Genomic DNA, 18,663 nt, shown 5'->3' with positions numbered 1-18,663 from the left:
TGTCGTGTGCTGTGGATGTCTTTTTCCTGACTGCCGTATTATATGGCCTTAGAATCTGTTACCCTGGCCCGGTCGGACCTTGACTGATCTTCGACATTTTTACAGTTTGCACAAAATTTCTGGAACTAACGAGTTGCTGTGCTGTGGTCACTGCACTTTCCCCTTTCACATAAGAAATGTGTGTTGCTGCCAGAGCATCATCGCGAACAAGTACTGGAGTTCGAACGCATACAGTGACAGTTAATGTATGAGATTTCGTTGATCATTCATCGTCACTGCCACTAAAATCTGACTGAGTGCCGACCTGCGTGTTAAATAGTCTCTTTGCCACACTACCTCTTGGGCCAATTCAATTTGTACGGAGTATTTGAGTTGTGGAAATATTGTAAGACATATGACTCTTTTACGTAGCAGACGGAAGATAAGCCTTGGTGACAGGTATCGCCCAGCACTGAATAGGATTGTCACAAAGGACCGTAGAGCGAATGCGGTAACACTGTCTGCGGAGCTCAATCAGCACCTGAAACAGCTTATTTCTACAATTCCCGTTCGTCACGAGTTGCACAACCTGTACACACTCGGTCGGGTTGCGATTTCCAAACCGCTCATCATAGCTAACAATGAATGACTGAATGTAAGTTTAGCGTCCCCTTCAACACCAAGGCTATACGAGACGTGGATCTACAGCTTAATGTGGGATCTGAACCACATGAGCTCCCGCCGGGAATCGAACCGAGGTCTCCCACGCCAAAGGCATGTACACTATCTACATCGCTCACAATGCTTTAATGAATGGTGACGAGAACATGTAAAGTGGATCACTGATGATTGGAAACATGTAATATAGCCCAATGATTTTCTTCATCTTATTTCCAACAATATATGTGTTTATGTATATCGGGCGCCCAAAGAAGTTTATGCTCTGCAATGTCTAGTCCCTAGTATGAAACATGGCGACAATTCTACGATGTGGGCTACAATTTTCTAGTATTCTGTTGGTGTAATGATTACCCTCACAGGACGCATTACTGCCAGTGATTATGTGGACATTTTAGGTGGAAAAGAGCATCCTATGACAGGGTGTCCACTCTCAAAGCGTTTTGAAATTCCCGGTTTTCCCGGCTCTACTAGAAAAATTCCCGGTTATAACGGGCACTAAAAGACGAATATTTTACGAAAGAGGCGGAAGGATTATTATTTACTTCCCACCCAAACAATATAAAATTATGCTATCGAAATAAATTATATTTTCTTACCTGTTTTCGTTACTTCCCAATAAGTGCATTGATTTTTCTTCTAGAAGAGCAGCTTCTGTTTTGCCTCAGCAATTACCTTTGCTTCTTTAGCTCCCAATTCCAGTCTTTCTCGCGTTACACGTTTTCTCTCTCTTTCCTTTTTTTCCTTTTCACTCAAATCCTTCGCCTTTTTCTTCAAATGTTCAGTATATCGAGCATGTGTATTTCTGGCCGCATGTATCATATCTTTGCTGATTTTAATTGACTCCAATCCACCTAATGCACTCACACCATCATACACTTGTCTCATGGCAATAAGGCTCTCCTGTTTGATTCTCAAAATGCATTTAGAATTCACAGAAAATCCTCTCTCTACTTATGCATTTCCGTGTGACAGTATCAAAATACATTGTATAAAATCATTGAGTTCTCGTACACTGTCCTCACTGAATACGCTAAGAAGTTGAACATAAAATACATCCAGACGCTTCTCCTTTCTTTTAAACGTTTTGCAGTGATTAATAGATTCAGGTGACGAAAATACCTTCCGATATTGCCCCATAATTTTACCTGCTTTGCTTCCCGTAAACCATCGTTTAGCTACTATCTCCTCCAAAGATAATGTCAAACGCTTCTCCGCTAGTGTCAGGTTGTGACCAAAAACACAGGATCAAGACACGAAATAGCTCGAGTAAGTTCGTATTTCAATGGTGACCTATCCATTATTTTACTAATCATTGCTGCGATAGCTTCTCTGCACGTTCGTCGCAGAGTTAGCTTGCCTAGATCCGTTATTTCCTTGATTCCACGCATGGCATCCCTACTTGCAAAGCCTAGGTCCAATCTTTAGCAGGAAGAAGATTGTTTGGATCTGATATATCTATTTTTTGAACAGATGCACCTGCTTTATTAGGAACATCACCCTTCACTATTTTTTCCATTAATCTTTGTGCGAGAGAAGTGAGCTCTTCATGCAAAAAGGGTCCATAGGTTAGTCTGTTTGAAATTCGGTCAGAAATGGTTCCACCATTGAAGCAATAGTTGAGAAAAATGCTAATTTTGGTGCTAGCATTTTGTCGTGCATTTTTTTCTCTACAACTAAGAACGTTGTCGAGCTAGGTGTTTTCTTGTCCTTCTTGACACACGCAATATATATATATATTTTAAATGAGGTACATCATTAATAAGGCTCGAGGTGCAACGTCACTGTAAAATAATAACTACTGCTAACTTATCTGGTGGTTCAAGATATCAGGAGATTGCAGAACCAGACCTATTACTAAACAAGCAATCATAACTGCCAACTAGACAATCACATTCCCACCATTAACTGCTCGCATTCATCTTTACATTGCTATTCATTTTAAACAGAAATAATAATAAAGAATATATCAAAGAAACAATTCGTGCTACTTAAAGTTGAATTATAGTTAAATAATTATCCATTTTTCTTAAAAGACCAAGGCTAAAACAAAAGACCACACACATGATTGTTGACTACAACATTGCGCTCTTTCAGGTTTCAAACAACCCCCTTTGACGCATCACTACTCTATTCTTTTTTCTAAATACATAACTAACATGGTCGATAAGCGAACCTCAACATAGGATTCAAGCGATCGCCTGTTTCACGATCGCCACGTTCACTTGCGATTCATCATTGATGCTGAATTCGGACGCCCCAAACGGTGGATACCGACAGGATGACGCTAGATCCGACCCAACGGATCATGAATTCAGAAGCGCCGAGTGACTTATCGGCAGAAAACAATTGAGCTACGCCTTTTGTTTTTAACTTTCGGCCTTCTTTGGCTATTATCGTTGTGTTTCCCGGTTCTTTGGAGAAATTCACGGCTTATTCCCCTATTTTTTCAGGTTCATAAAATTCCCGGCTATTTCCCGGTTTTCCCCGGCGGGTGGACACCCTGTATGATCTTTTTGTTCTGTCCAGCGTGGGAAGGCACCTGATCGCCAGCTTGGCTTCAGCAACTATAGCGAACGTGATATATCATACCTCAGACAGGCAGTCAGTATCTGTACGACTGTTAATTGTGTGGTTAATTACACCTGCTATTAAAGTGAGTTCGTGTGATTTTGAAGAATTGGTATAGCGTTGCCCTTTGAGTGTGTGTGTATTAAGAAAGAGAGAGCTGTTAAAATGATTCTGTATGGAAAATAATTTACAAAAGACGGTAATATTTCGAATCAGTATTTTTTTTATTGAGCCCAAAACGCACGAGGAAAAAAATAAGAGAATTTATAAAGGATTAAAGTCCTGATTTAATAAAATAAAATTTCATTATTTTTAGCTAATAGAATCTAAATCTGCGTTTAATACACAAGGGTTACTGTAAGCCAAAGCGAAAATAATTAGAATATCAAAACAATTATATGCCTCTTCAAAAGAAACATTTGAGTTTGCCTCAACAGTACACAGCCACAAACTGTTTCAAATAGAATTACTTACCGCATACTGATTCATTCGCTTCAATATCGAACATCACAACATTATTGTCATCTCTTCCACCCATAGACATGAGATATTTCCCGTCCGACGAAAATTTCACAGCATCCACACGAACCTTATGGACCTCATAGCATGTAACTGCTTCTTTCTTCTCGAAGTCCCAAACATAAACTAAAGCCTTTAACACACAATAATATATATTATATTACATAAACAGTAATAAAATTAAACTTCGAATCTTTATTTGCATTTCAAATTTTATTCCTATTGTCTACAATTTCATTCTTTTTCCTTTTTTTAAAAAAAAAAGTAAAAGAATAAAAACATTATTACCAGTGTTTTTTCAGGAAAGATTTTACATCATAAAAGCCACTAAATCAATATGTCTACTTAAAATATGCCGCGAACTGGGGTTACTTGAAAAATTTGGGGCTAGTCGGAATTTTTGTTGTTGTTGTTGTTGTTACATGGTATAATAATGAGAGAACTATGACAGATATGTCGTTTTCTTCCAGACCAATGAAAAGTAGGTACCTAAAAGAAGCAACATGGATGGTCATAAGTGTTGTGTCTTATTTATAACTGGTATAAAAATTCTCACAACTATTGATACTTTTTTTTTTTTTTTTTTGTGCTTTTTCAATTTTCTGGAATTGTCCCTGTATTTCCGTAATGAAAAATGACTTTTACTTGGTTGTGCTAAATAAAATTGATCTCAGGCGTATCCCTATGAGTCGAATTAGTTTTACATTTCCACTTTCTTTCTGGGACAATCTGTGGCCATTTTTTTATTTCCTTCCGTTTACTGCTAAAAATGATGATATTGACCAGGGGATAGACAACGATGACATTATTGAAGTTTTGCAAAGAACAAGTCGTTTTTCCATATAACTTTTCAGCAAAGAATTTTAATATGTGAATTTCTACCACTAGAGCCTAGCTTGGCATTTACATTTTGTCCTTATTGTACTGTGTTACATTATTATTATAACAATTCCATATGATACTTTCGCAAAGATATGTAAATATACAATTTAAAAACGATACCAGTAATTCTGTAAACTAATGCACGGCAATTACTGATCTGATACATACATAAAGTTCATAAACTTATGTAAGACATGTTGTAGTGTCTTAAAGAAGTCTCAAGAGCTTATGCGTGTATTGGCATTTGCCAATAGTTCCCTGCATTGTTTAAAAAACTACCACGTTTATAAAAGCATATTTACTGGTTCTGTAGGCCTTCAGGAAGACAAGCTTACCACTGTAATTAGTTTAGATTGGTTCAACAATTTATTGCGTTTAACTAAAAGGTTGTGCAAAAAAAAAAAAAAAATCTTTTTTTATTTAAAACAACCTAGGAAGAACACATTACTATGGAGAAAACATACACATGTTGATTATCAATCTTCTCAGGAAATTGTGATCTTGTAAGTGGTTCTTTCCACATAACCCCATCTTTCACACAGTTCTTACTACTATAAAAATATACATATTTTTCGAGTAGCCCCGCTTTTGAGGCTACTTGGAAACAGCACATTCTGGCTACTGGGACGCTTCAGTCTCAGTAAAATTTTGATGACTGCAAGGAAAGGTAACATGGACTAAGCTCTAGAAACATTACAAGAAGAGGAAAAAATAATTGCAATAAATAACAAGAGGTAATATGAAAAAGAAAAAGAAAAAAATTTCCAAGTAACCCCAGTTTACGGTACTAGAAAAGGAGAAACAATCCATTTTCTTACACCATACCTTCTTTAAGTGCATATTCAACGAAATTCAAATAATTTCGTATCTACTATTTAATTTGACAGTCACAGATGTTTATTAACATAGAAATTTAACTGTTCAAGCAAAACAGTAGTTACCTTCCCCGCTTGACTAGTGACTAGCGCGTGCGCGTGTGATGCATGTGACCCCATGAAGAAGAATTAAAAATGTGAACCGATTGCGCTGGCTTGGATTCCACTTTAAACTCAGAGCACCCTCGTGGCTAAGCGGTTAGCATACGTGCTTTCCGCGTGGGAAATCCGGATTTAATTCCCGGTGCGAACTCATGATTCGGATCTCACGTTAACCTTTAGGTCCACGTCTCATATAGCGTCGCTGCTGAAAAGGACGCTAAATTCAAATCAAACTAAATAAAAAATCCATTTTAAACTGTAGGTCCACATCTGTATAGTTTCGGTGCTGAAAAGGTATGCTAAACTTCAACCAATAAACAAATAAAAGAGTGCCTGTGGCCTTATTGGCTAAGTACCAACTTCAAGAATGTAATTATATGGCTAATCTATGAACGGTCTGGATAAAGTAATAGTTAAAAACCTGCACGGTAAATCAGAAATCCGGGTTCGATCACAGGCATTTTTTGCTCTTTGAATTTCGCATCCATTTATAAATTGTGTAAATTCTAAATTCTACAAAATACTAGATCAACGCGTACTCAAACATCGAAAACTTATTATACGTATAAGTAAATATATTCAAAATTAATAACCACTTTCAATGATCTTAAATAAATTACAGGAACCATAAAAAAATCACGACTCTATTGCAAGATTGAAAACGTTCATGATACTCCTGTTAATTTCAACTTCTTACAGATTCGAAACGGAAAAGCTTGCGAAAAATGTTCCGATAAATTTTCTTTCCTAATATCTTTCGAATACATGAAATAGACATCCAAGAAAATCGTGATGGCAACATTCACAACTGCATAACAAATCATAGTTCTTAAGTTTTAGCAGAGATTAACTATTCTAACGTAACGAGCGTGTGATAACCACTTCAATATGAAGAATGTACTGTTGGAACCAAATATTTCTCACCTGAGTGAACCTTTTAGGTCGTTTCAGACAGCAGGATGTAGTAAAAGATTTGCCATGAGCCAAAAAATTACATTCAGTCCGAACTGAGGAAATGATTGCACATGTGCGAATATTGAAGCACATGAAACATTGACAATATGTTCTAGTAAGAATTTGTGTGTGCGAAACCAATAATGCTAAATATTTAAGTAAACTTATTTTCCACACAGAGGTGAACGACAATTCCTATATGTAATGTAAATAATAACAGGACATCAATATACGTGAACACGTATATAAGTATCATATATAAGAGTTGAATTGTTTAAAGCCTGTCGTGACTTACGACTTATCCTGGCCACCTAATCTGATCTCAAACTTCTGTATTCCATTTCACATATCCACATGTGAATATATTGTAAAACTTTGTCCCATATAGGTTATAGGTAGAGCGTTAATAATAATAAAAAAAAAAAAGTTCAGTTCCGGAATCGACTCCCACTACCGGCTTTTATTATAAAAGTTCCACTATAAAAAGTATTTTTACAAAATACTATACAAATAATCTCTCCAAATTTATAAGGCTAGTTATAGGTAGTCTTTGACCGTAAGGTCGCAGACAGGATCTCTGCAAAGCCCCGAAGTAGGCTAGGAAGAGTGGAGTTAGGGGCCCAAAGCTCCGAAGCAAGCAGTGGGTTGGTTAGATGACCACAGAGCCCCGAAGCAGGCTAGGCCAGGAGAAAGGAAAGGCGTAGTCCCGAAGGAGACTAGAGGCCTGGGGTTAGATTACTCCTAATGTTCCGAAGCAAACAATAGGAAGGGCACCAGTGAACTGGTACAGAATTGCCGTCATCCAGCCAATTTATAGAGGTCCTCGGGCGGCGGTGGCGCTGCTGCTTCGTTGTTATCGTCTGTTCCAAGGGAGGATCAGAAACCCGTCGTCTGCAGGTGATAATAGATCCATTTGGTGTGTAGAATCCTCTTGCTAAAGCACGTGGTGGTGTTTGTAAACACTGGCGGGTAGCACTGTTTATACACAACAGCATGTGGGACATTACAATATAAATAGTATTTGTTCTTCTTTACCGTTCAAATAGACGCTTTAATCCAGTCAGTAATTTAACATGTTCAATCTTCTACAAACAAACCTATGAATATTTTATGTATTCAAGCTCGGATCTATTGGTTATTTCAATTACCCTGCAAAATGAAAAGATTTCCAGTCCCGAAGAAAGCACAAAAGACCAAGAAACAAATGAACCTTGGTGACTTTATCTCTACGTATTTATAAAGAATGTACTTTTTAACGTTAATCAAGTACAGAGACATTGTGTTTCAGCCTCAAAAGACATGTAGATTTCTTGTTTTTGAGTCCCGTTGTCTGTCAACAGATCCACCCAATTATTTTAAGTCAATGATAACAGAACGGTAAACAATAAAGAAAACTTCTCAGGAGGTATAGAGAGGGGAAATTTGTTTATCATTTATCTGCTAAGAGATATCGAAACGAAAGTAATCTGAAAACTTCAGAGCGCCAGGATATATAATGCTAACGGAACTTAAATATTTATAAATATTTTTAAAGAAGTTACTTCTTGCAAATCAGAAAGAATCAAATTACTTAAATATATTTTATACTTAGATTACTAGTAGCAGAATACCCGTTCATCGTACTGGGAGAATACTTTTCATTTTGGATATAAAGAGGTGAATTTGGATTTAAACGGCATTAGAAGTGTCACTGTTCATTTCAGCAACCCCGAAAACTATGAATTTGGCACCAATATCGGTCGTTTTCGATCATTTTTAGAGATCTCCCCCTCCCCCTAAGGTTATATATAACCCACCAACCAGAACTGAATGCCAAACATTTAGTTTTATCTGAATACAGCATTATTTTGTTTTCATAGAAGCTTTTCCTACTGCTCACTAGTAATATTTTCTTTTCTTTCAAGTTCCTCTTTGTACAAGTCTAGCAGTATAATTTTTGTGTCGCCTGCAGAAACGTAAGGTTCTCTTTAGTAATGCTAGATTATCTGTACAATATTTCATGTATTTATTTATTTTACTTTTTTTTAAACATTATTTCAATTTCATCGAATCATAGAATTAAGGATTGTTTAACATATTCACTTACAAGTATAAATCACCCTCTCCTATAAACAAGATACTCATAAATGATGTAAAGTTATAATATTCTTTTACCTGCTCGCTTTTAATTAAAATCATAAAATTATGGCACTTAAAATTATTTTTTTCAGTAATATGAATATATATTGGTCCTCACTAACACTTTTAATCGTTATCTTACAATAAGTAAACCTATCACCAACCTTGATTCCCAAATTACTGATTTGGCCAGATGCAATGTATTTTCCATTCGGGGAGAGATCAACACAGGATACATCATTTGTGTGGCCTTGAAGAAAGCTCTGCTTTTTCGTTTCCCAGTTCTGAATAACAACAACATTCCCCATTGCATAGACCACGTGGACTCCATCCGGATGACAATGCAATCCGCTTAAGTTCTTTCCTAATGACAATAAACGTTTCCGTATCAGTCAATAATAAAAATTGAAATAAAAATAAAGTAAAAGCGTGTAAGTCCCATATTTTTTTCTACATAATTCTTTGTAATTTGATTTGTATTAAGTGAAACGACAATACTTGAAATGTATCCTATAATTTGTTCTATAATCGTACTATAATATAACTTTTTAATGACATTTTTGGGAATTCCTTTATAATCAATATATTATTATTATTATTATTATTATTATTATTATTATTATTATTATTATTATTATTATTATTATTATTATTATTATTATTATTATTATGCAAGACTAGACGTGTCATTGATGTTTTGGATGACCAATAAATATTAATATTTACTCGTCTAAAGTTGTTACAAAAACCCACTCTGACTATAGACAACAGAAAGTGTTTTCTACGAATTTTCTTAATGCAATTATTTATCCCCGTCAAGAAAATGCTTTTCAGAAGAAAAAAAAATCCCCAAATAAAAGCAATGATCAAATATCGTACTTTTGTATCAAAAGTTAAAAGCACATTAACTATTTCAATATCAAGTACAAAAGCAAGAATATGGTTATTAAGAGCAGGGTTATCCCCTCTAAAAAGAACTGGCTAATACTATTAGTCACTCTTTCTCTGGGTTTTGAATATTCCGGACATTCTACAATAATGTGCTAAATACTCCAGTGGTACGATACAATCTTCATAATACAGTCGGTTAACGCCACGTCCTAAATAGAGATGTGTGAGATAAGAATGACCGAAACGCAAACGTGTCAGGGTCACTTTATCTCTGTGATTAGTACACTACAACGTCTGCCATTTGGCCAAACGAGACTTTACAAATCGGAGTTTATTATTGTTGGACTGGTTCCAATCCGAGGACATCGTAGTCTGGAGGTTAGAGCGTTGGATTCACGTCCGCGAGGTCCTGTGTTCGATTCCAGGCCGGTGCTTCCTAATTTTTGACGTCCACCCAACGTCGTGAGGCAAACTGAGAAGTCACGTGTGACGGCCATTTGGTCTAGAAAGCTCCTGATACGCCTGTTAGAGACAGGACTACGATGCGCGCTGACTATGTTCGTAGCTGGGCTGGACGTAGTTCAGCCGGTCGCTAATACATGGCGTTGGAGCGAATCAGGCCCACAAAAGGCTGTTACGCCACGTGGTTCCAATCCGTTTGTCAGTGAAAATGCATTCGTTAGTTGTATCTTATGTACTTCCTAAAATGTTCATATTAGAATCAGTGTATTTCACGTAGATTTCAAAGCAAACCAGTTGCTCGATCCACTATTTACGATTCGAGAGCATTAAAAATCTGTACTATGGTGGATCGGATTCCACCTTAAACTGCAAGTCCAGGTCTAATATACTTTCGCTGCTAGAAAGAGAGACTAAATTTTAACAACAAAATAAGCATTTACTCCGTTGATAAGCATAACGGTAGAGTTTTACTGAAGGAAACCTGGCCAGAATCAAAGAAAAATATGGCTTTCTGATATTAAAACTGAGCGTCATGTGGTGTGCATAAATGAAAAATCAGAAAAATCGACATTTTTTCCGCTGATGTGACACTGATTAGCGTAAAGTAAGAAGTATGGGAGTGCTTATACTTCCTTTAGAAACTCCGGACGAGATCCTTCCTCATTTTCGCTATTCAAGTAAAATATATTCTGAATTAAAATTTCCTCGGATGATACATACGAAGATGATCACAAATTTTTGCTTGGTCTCAATTTACACTCAATCTTAACCTTTGGAACTTCTTTCTGTGGAGGTTAGGAGGTATTAGGTACATCACACACATGTGCAGAACTTGAATGACATGTGGGCCAAGTGAACTTTGTGGTGGACAAACACCGTGTGCGTGGGTTTCCTCGGGGTTCTCTCGTTTCCTCCCACTTTCTTCATTCCATCATTTCATTCATTACTCATCATCACCGTCTCCTTTGGCCTAACCGGCATAAGAATGGGACGTAAAACTCAAAGATGTCATGATGCCAATTGAATGACATGTGACAGAATCTGTGAAGATACTGACAATGCTGTTGAGTAGATGGTTGGAGATAAAATAAAAACTAGATATAGATTACGCTACTAGGAATGCACATCCTGAAGCTGTATGTTCTGAGTAGTGGACGAATTTTTGTTCTTCATACCATAAAGACTTCCATTAAATTATTTTATATTTCAAACTTGTAGTCATTTTACTTATTAAATATATAAGCTGACCTTGACTTTTAATGAATGTCTGTCATTTCTTTCCCCATACTATTTCAAGCTACACAATATTCCTGAATTATAGCTCATACAACAGCAACATTTGCTTGTATAATGTTAGATTATAGCTGTTCTGAATAATTAGCAGCAGCTAATGTTCGGTGATATAAAAACGCTTAAACCATTCATGAGTCTGTAGTGGGCACAAAGTATTGTCTCCAAATGTTTGCTTTAACACTTGATTTTTTGTGTTGCAATTTTTCCAAATTCAAAACAGAATGTATGTATACACCCTCCTATCTCACATCGGTTATCACATGGCAAAGAACTTACAATAATGAGAAGGGCTCAATAACAGAAGCTGCATACAATCTGTGCAAAGTTCTTTAGCATATTGGGTGACGAATAGCGCAAAGAGTAATGACTTTAGCGTTTGATTATACCAGTGCTCGTCTTCGTACATGTTTCAGAAACTTTTAGATAGTACCTTGTATAATTATATTAGTTCATTTCTCTTCAGCAACACAGTAAGTGATTCCACATTGAACTCTGCGCCCACGTCTAATATAAGCTCTGTGCTGAAAAGGGACGTTAAACTTCTTTTGCTTAGTCTTTCAATTTTTATTTTAAATTTTCTTGCACTTTAATCGAGTTGGAATGGAGTTATAAAATCGAGGATTCAGAAACAAAATATTTCTTTACTAATAAATGAAGATACGTATATATTTTGGGTAATTATTTAGCAAACAGTAATACAAAACCTACATAATAAAATGTTCTTAATTTGATTACAGAATTCTTTTAAAAAGACTAGCTGAAAGAACAACTGTAGGTCTTTGAAATCAGATAAGGATAACATATTTACAATTACAAACAAGAATGACTACACTTAAAAAAAAAAAAAAAAAAAATAGTCCAGATAACGTCGAAATTGTAACGAATCCTTTACCTGAAGTTATTAGCAGGATAAATACATTAATAGAAGAATTATGTTGAAGAGATGGCGGTCAAGCAAAATGTTCTCGCATAGACGCTCCTAGTATACGAATCATACGTTTTGCCTAAATTACGTAAGCCTACTATACCGATTACCCAATCATATCTAGGAAGCGTGAGCTCACTTATATAATTGTTAAATGGTTGTTAAATATATTGCTACTAACACTACAAAATTCAAATTTACTATTAATAACAGCTACGGGTTGAAAAGTGGCATCGTTCTTTATTACGAGGCGCGTGCAGAAAGCAAGTTTCCTTAGGGCGGTAAACACAAGGAAGACACAGTGACATTGAAACATTTATTGACACAAATACAGAACAAGTGACACTACTTTCCAACATATTCACCACCGAAATTCAGATATTCGTCATGCCGTGGGATCAACTATTGTAGAAGTCAACCGCCGTCGTAGTGTATGACAGCCGTCTGTAATTGTTCATCACTATCAAAATGCTTACCGGACAATAATTTCTTAAACTGTAAGAAGACATAAAAATTGCTTGGACCAGTGGCGACTAATGTTAGTGTTGCAGCGTTGCGCAACGACCAAAGTATTTCAAGAAAAAATATTATCAATACTAGTAAAGAACAGAAAAAAATACTTTTAATACTTGCATATATACACTTTAAATAACATATTTTTACTTCTGTAACTGTCCGTTCCCTTAATCTGTTTTAAAAAGCGAAAAATAATCCGTCACAGAGTCTCTAATTTACATTGTGTTGCAGCGGGCATGCAACGACCAGATTCCTTCAGCGCGGGAATTGGAGCAAATGTTAAGTCTCCTTTCCCCTATCTCAGAAGTTAAAGGGACTGGTCGTTGCAATGCTTCTGCAACACACCACGGTTTCCAGTAAACGAGAAGGTTTTTCACGCTAAATAAGATTTCTGAATTTTCTTTCACTAGCAATTAACAACTGGAATTTGTTTTTATGCATTCATATTTTTAAATTACGGGACCATACTGAAGCAAATCAATATAATGACAATTAAAAAAAAAAGTGATTGCAAAATTACAAAATAAGAAAGAAAATATCTAGTAGAGAAGAAAACAAATGAAAGTAGACCCGCATTTACAAATTAATTCTTAGCTTATATTGATAATGAAGGCTTCTTCTACAGTAATTTGTGAATCAAATATTAATAAGTCTGTATGTAGAATCGCTCCCCTCCCCCCTCTGTGGATAGTATTTTAGTATAAACATATTTCTTTTATAAAATAAGTATGTTTTATACTCTTGATAATTTCCACATAAAACTGTATGATGGAGAACTCCACATTGAATTTGGGACTAGTTATCAATGCTCAGGAGCGTAGGCACGAGAGGGTCCACCGGGTCCGGACCTCCCAAAAATTTCGAAACTTGACTAACATTTGTAGACTTTCTATACTATATAAACTATACTTTTTTAACACAGAAACGATTGATGTATGCTAAATATTTTATTTTACGCCTCATCATGTACTCTTCTTTTCTTATAAAAATAATCGTTCTATCATTTTTTTCTAAAAATATAGGTGACAGTAAGTAAGAATTACTTATCGTTTTTTCGGGTGCAGTATAAGACAGGTTCCATATTATGTAGACGTATTGGACCTCCCTCAAATACTTTGGACCCCTCCCAGTTAACATTTCTGGGTGTAGAACTGGCAGTGCTGTTTGTTTTGATGTTCTTTGATTTTTTTGGCTTCTGTTACATGCTGATCCTTCATCTGGCGGGTTTCGAGGTTTCCTTTCCAGAACATATCACATTGGTAAGCATTGTTTCGCTTCGTGTGGAAGTATATTGTGTTCATCGTGCATTGCGTAACAAGCAAGACGGATGATTTGGAATGTAGTTTTTTCTTTTACGCACATGTGTGTGTGTTGATGTATGAATATGTGACATTCGGAATTCATATACCAGTACCTATTTTGTATCAGCTGTTTTGATTTTTAATTATTAGGTTTAATTTTATTGTGTGTGCTTTAATTCTGTAAATAACCTACAAACTCTGAATGAATTATATACCATGACTTCTGTAAATAACTTACAAAAAACATTGACCAGCTTTCAACTAAGGAAAAATTTGCAATTAAGGCTTAGACAAAATTAGCAAAGGGCAATTCAGGAGAATGTTCGAAAAGAAAAAATCCAGTTTAAATTTACAGGATATCTTATGCAGTAATGTTGTTTGCGCCAGATACATTTCCTCAATTTATTTTAAATTTTCCTGGATAAACTGTGAATAAAGTGTGTTCAATGTACATTTTTTATAACACTAATCTCTGCTACGAACTCTCTTCAGTCAACGCTGAAGAGGAATTCGGATCACTGTCAAGGACTGAGTTTGCTAGAATGAATCGTTCGCAATAATCTAGAAAAAATATTTAGTAAATCTACAAAGCTTTGAAATTAATATTAACAGTACCTATGGCGTCAGCAAAAGACGAAAAGTTTTTTTCCACATGAGAAAGAATTGACACTTTCAAGGAATTGAATGTCCCAAGAAAGGTTATCACCATTGGTTATGCTTTCCATCGAAAAAGACCTGACAATAGACTGGAATAGTGATGTCGTCATTTCCTTCCCGTTACCATGGTGATCGCCATGTCTTTTTCTATACAAACGCGTGAAGCTAATGGACCTAAAAAGCTTATTTCAGAAAGCTACACATTACTAAGTAATAAAGTAGAAATCGAAGTTAATGTAGGCACAATTATCATGTAATCCACCATAAGAAGCAATTATGCGCAATATAAACTCCCTAACGTGTAGATTGAGAAACTGTCGGCACAGAGAAAGCTATAAAAATATATGTTTTTTAAAAAAGAAAAAAGTCTTTTAGAATAATATTAATTCTATTGGGGCATTTATACTTCTAATGTCTACTGTTTATAATGGAAGTGTATAATATTATTTCTAAGTAGACATTACAAAAGAAAGAAAAGGCTAGTCTTTAGAAATATTCAATCCAGACCATCAGTGGATATAGGTAACATCTTTTCTTATATTCTCTATCAACGTTTTAAAAATCATTTAGAAAAGATCCAATAATTACACATCAAATTATGAATGGGTCAGTATATATTTTAAACAAGTGTCAAACAATAATTCTGTTCAAATTTGCAATAAAATATATCATACTCATATTATTGAATCAGAAATTTTACGGAATTATTTAAAGTTAATATCTGATTATGAACAGGGTGAGTACTACACTTTAAGGTTTAATTTAACCTGAAAATATAGAAATTCTCAAAATATACATCAGAGGGAAAATTTCATAAGACATGTGAAGTCGATGATTTCAGTTTCAATGCTTGTCATGCACTAACAGTATTTAACATATTTCTTTTTTAATTACCCTTTCCATCCTTTTTCTCAGTTTCATTCAGTAGAAATATTTAAAAAGGAAGATAAGTATTTCTTTCACTCTAATGTTAACAGTTCCGAAATATTTCATCACTGTTTTCATTTCGCACATAGGTTCTTTAGGTATTTAGGCTACTTGTTGTTTAGAAAATAAAATGGCGATCACCATAGCAACGAGAAGGATGTGACGTCATACTATTTCAGTCTATAAGAATACCAGAGTTCAACCAGCATATATTAGACAGATTTAATCCAATCAAAGAGAGGAGAATAAACTTACTAATTAATTAATGTGATTAATCGGATAAAATGTTCTGCATTTTTTATTTTTTAAAAACAGAATTTTTTTAAATTTAACATGTCGCATAGCATTTGCATCTAAAGTTATGCTGATTAGTCAATGAGTCAACTTTGTATCTTCTGCCTTTATCGTTCGTACTGCAACATTCGTAACCAAAATCCACCGGCCGCCACTGGCTTGGACCAAGATCCACGCTATACGGCAGGTAAGAATGATTTTCTGCAGTCGTCTACTGAGGTGTGTTTGACCACCCACAAAAAAGCCCGAATCTTGGTTAAAAACAAATTATTTAGACTGAAAGTAAATTCTACAAATATAGGTCTTGGCTATGGGTAGATCCTTTCTTCGTTTCTCGCTAACGTTGTTATGAATCATTACAACACTAAAATATCGAACAGGGAAGAATTTATATGCGTAAGTATTATAGATGATATTTTATTTACAGGAAAAAATGACCTGGAAATCTTACTTAAAGAATTAAATAAGACTTATGATAACATCAGATTCACTTCAGAACTGCAAAATAATAACCAAATAAATTTCTTAGGTATCACAATTAATGGGATGGGGAATAAATTCTACACAAATGTTAACAGGAAATCAGGTCTTCAAATTTTTCGCATAAACAAACAGTAAGCTCGTCTGTTTAAAGAAAAGGCTACTGTTTGGATAATTTTTTTCCGCAGAGAATATAAGTTAGTCTCTCAAGAAGAAGAAGAAATACAGAAACTATTAAGGTTAATTGGTCTATGCTTCCAGAAGGACTTCAATATCAACGTTGAATAAATGGAACTTCCGTTTTAAAAATTTACAGGAAAAACACTAAAGAAAACAATATAGATCATGGAAGTTCTGAGAAGTGGACATCTTTTCTATTTTGGTCAAAATTATCATACATACTTCAAAAAGTTGAAAAAAAAATTATTGTTTCAGAGTTGCTCTAAAATCTCCAATTAATTTAGAAAAGTACCTAATTGAATAATATATGAGCAATCAAGCATTTGTAAGATCTTACGAAATAATATACAAATGCCCACAAACAATAGGGGTGTCGAAACATTGACATAAAATTACAATGAAATTATATACCTACATTTCAGTAATGACATCCTTTTCGTAGTAAAAATATAAAGAGTAAAACGAAAAATAAACTATCGTCTCTTTAAAGTGGAATTCAAACTATATACCGATACATAACCTGAGGTTCGTAGTGAGAAAACAGAAGCGAAGTGCTGCATAAGAGATAACATAGAAATATATTTTGAAAATGATTGTAGAAGTACCCTAACGGCATTCGAATTTTCAAAACCTTTTCCAAATCGCTTGAGGGATTAGGAGCCCAACAATAAAAGCAGAAACATCTTTTCCCTAGGCTGTCATTTCTCTGCAATGACATTATCATTAGAGGATATTTCTAATTACATGACTACGATGTAAACGACTTCTTCGCAATGTAACGCCAACATTGTTTGTCACTTCGAATTACCCAACACCGGTCTCATCCGTACCGAGTGACTTGAGAAGGTCCTAACATTCATCGGACATGATTACTGTACTTGTTGCATAAACCAACGTAACAATAAAATTGGATATTTCTATCGTCTTTTCTGCAGAATATAAAATCTGCTTTTTGCTAAATATATATATATATATACAACACCAAAGGTTCTGGCCCCAATTGCCGATAGAAATATACACAAATATTTTATATTTTATTTTTTAAATCCACAATTTTACGACGTATTTTATTTTTTAAATATATATATGTCATCCGAATCCCAAAATTATAAGAGATTCTTTCCAATGTAATGTATGAAGTGCTCATCCTTCATACAAACACACTTAGAAAATATAAGTGTTCTTACCTTGAGGCAGTAAAATATCGGGACTTTCCTGTTGGAATATGGACCAGTCTTGAATTTAAATCAAGGTGGATTTAGCCAATTTTGTCATGAAGTAATTTATGCAATTTGTTTCCAAGTAAACATTTTGAAATTTTCTGTGTGTATGTATTTATATATTTAAATCATATTTTAGACGCAGGTTTTCGTAAATAAGTAGTTAGATAAAATATTTATTTATTCTTTAAATCATGTCACTATATTTGTATACGCGGTCTCCAAACAAGATTCTCATATACTAGTTGATTGATTGTTTGGTTGAGGTTTAACGGAAACGTCAGTATCGAGATTATTTGTCCCCGTCACGACGCATATACTAGTGTCGAAACAATTTATTTTATTTTTTTTATTTTTATTTATTTTTTTAACTATCGTTACATCAGTATAATCTTCTGATAATAAAACAAGATTTCCATTACCATCGTTTGCAACTGTTTCAGTGAAGTAAGCTAAGGTAAACATGGGAACAAAAACAACTTCTAGATGTGTGGTGAGGTTAGGTGCTGTCAAAGAACAGTTTCATCGAACAATGACTCATAGTCAATATAAATGTTTCTTTACTGTTAAGGGAAGATGATCTGCATTTACAAATAGTGTGTGGGTCACTGTTGGGAGAAATCAAACAACAATCTGTATACTTAACAGTACACAGTGCACAGATAAATAAATGTAACCTATTCCAGCAGAATAAAAATTACCAACTACATATATTTTAACGCCATTAAAATTCGTTTTCCCCAGTCTTCTCGGAAACTACGTATGAAAATTTACTCTAAATATCTCATTTTATTCAGCTCAATGTCTTCCGTTGGCGGAAACATGTCTCAGCTTTAGAC

The 18,663-nt window shown here is 34.9% G+C and overlaps 1 protein-coding gene across 2 annotated transcripts in view; it reads right to left on the bottom strand.

The window, feature by feature from the left end:
* Nucleotides 1-18,663, bottom strand: part of LOC145664554 (cilia- and flagella-associated protein 52) — a 101,169-nt gene that overhangs the window by 67,474 nt on the left and 15,032 nt on the right. The window contains exons 2-3 of one of the 2 annotated variants that reach the window (XM_081731321.1): nt 8,843-9,042; nt 3,703-3,880 (exon numbers count right to left, since the gene is read on the bottom strand). In XM_081731321.1, coding sequence (XP_081587447.1) covers nt 3,703-3,880; nt 8,843-9,042 — 378 coding nt within the window. The remainder of the gene's footprint in view (nt 1-3,702; nt 3,881-8,842; nt 9,043-18,663) is intronic. The other variant, XM_081731322.1, reaches the window with a different exon arrangement.

The sequence above is a fragment of the Thermobia domestica genome, chromosome 11 (assembly GCF_964235325.1).
Source record: "Thermobia domestica chromosome 11, izTheDome1.hap1.1, whole genome shotgun sequence".
Classification (NCBI taxonomy): Eukaryota; Metazoa; Arthropoda; class Insecta; order Zygentoma; family Lepismatidae; genus Thermobia; species Thermobia domestica.
The sequence above is the reverse complement of the archived record's forward strand: the minus strand, read 5'-3'. Positions and strand labels throughout refer to the sequence as shown.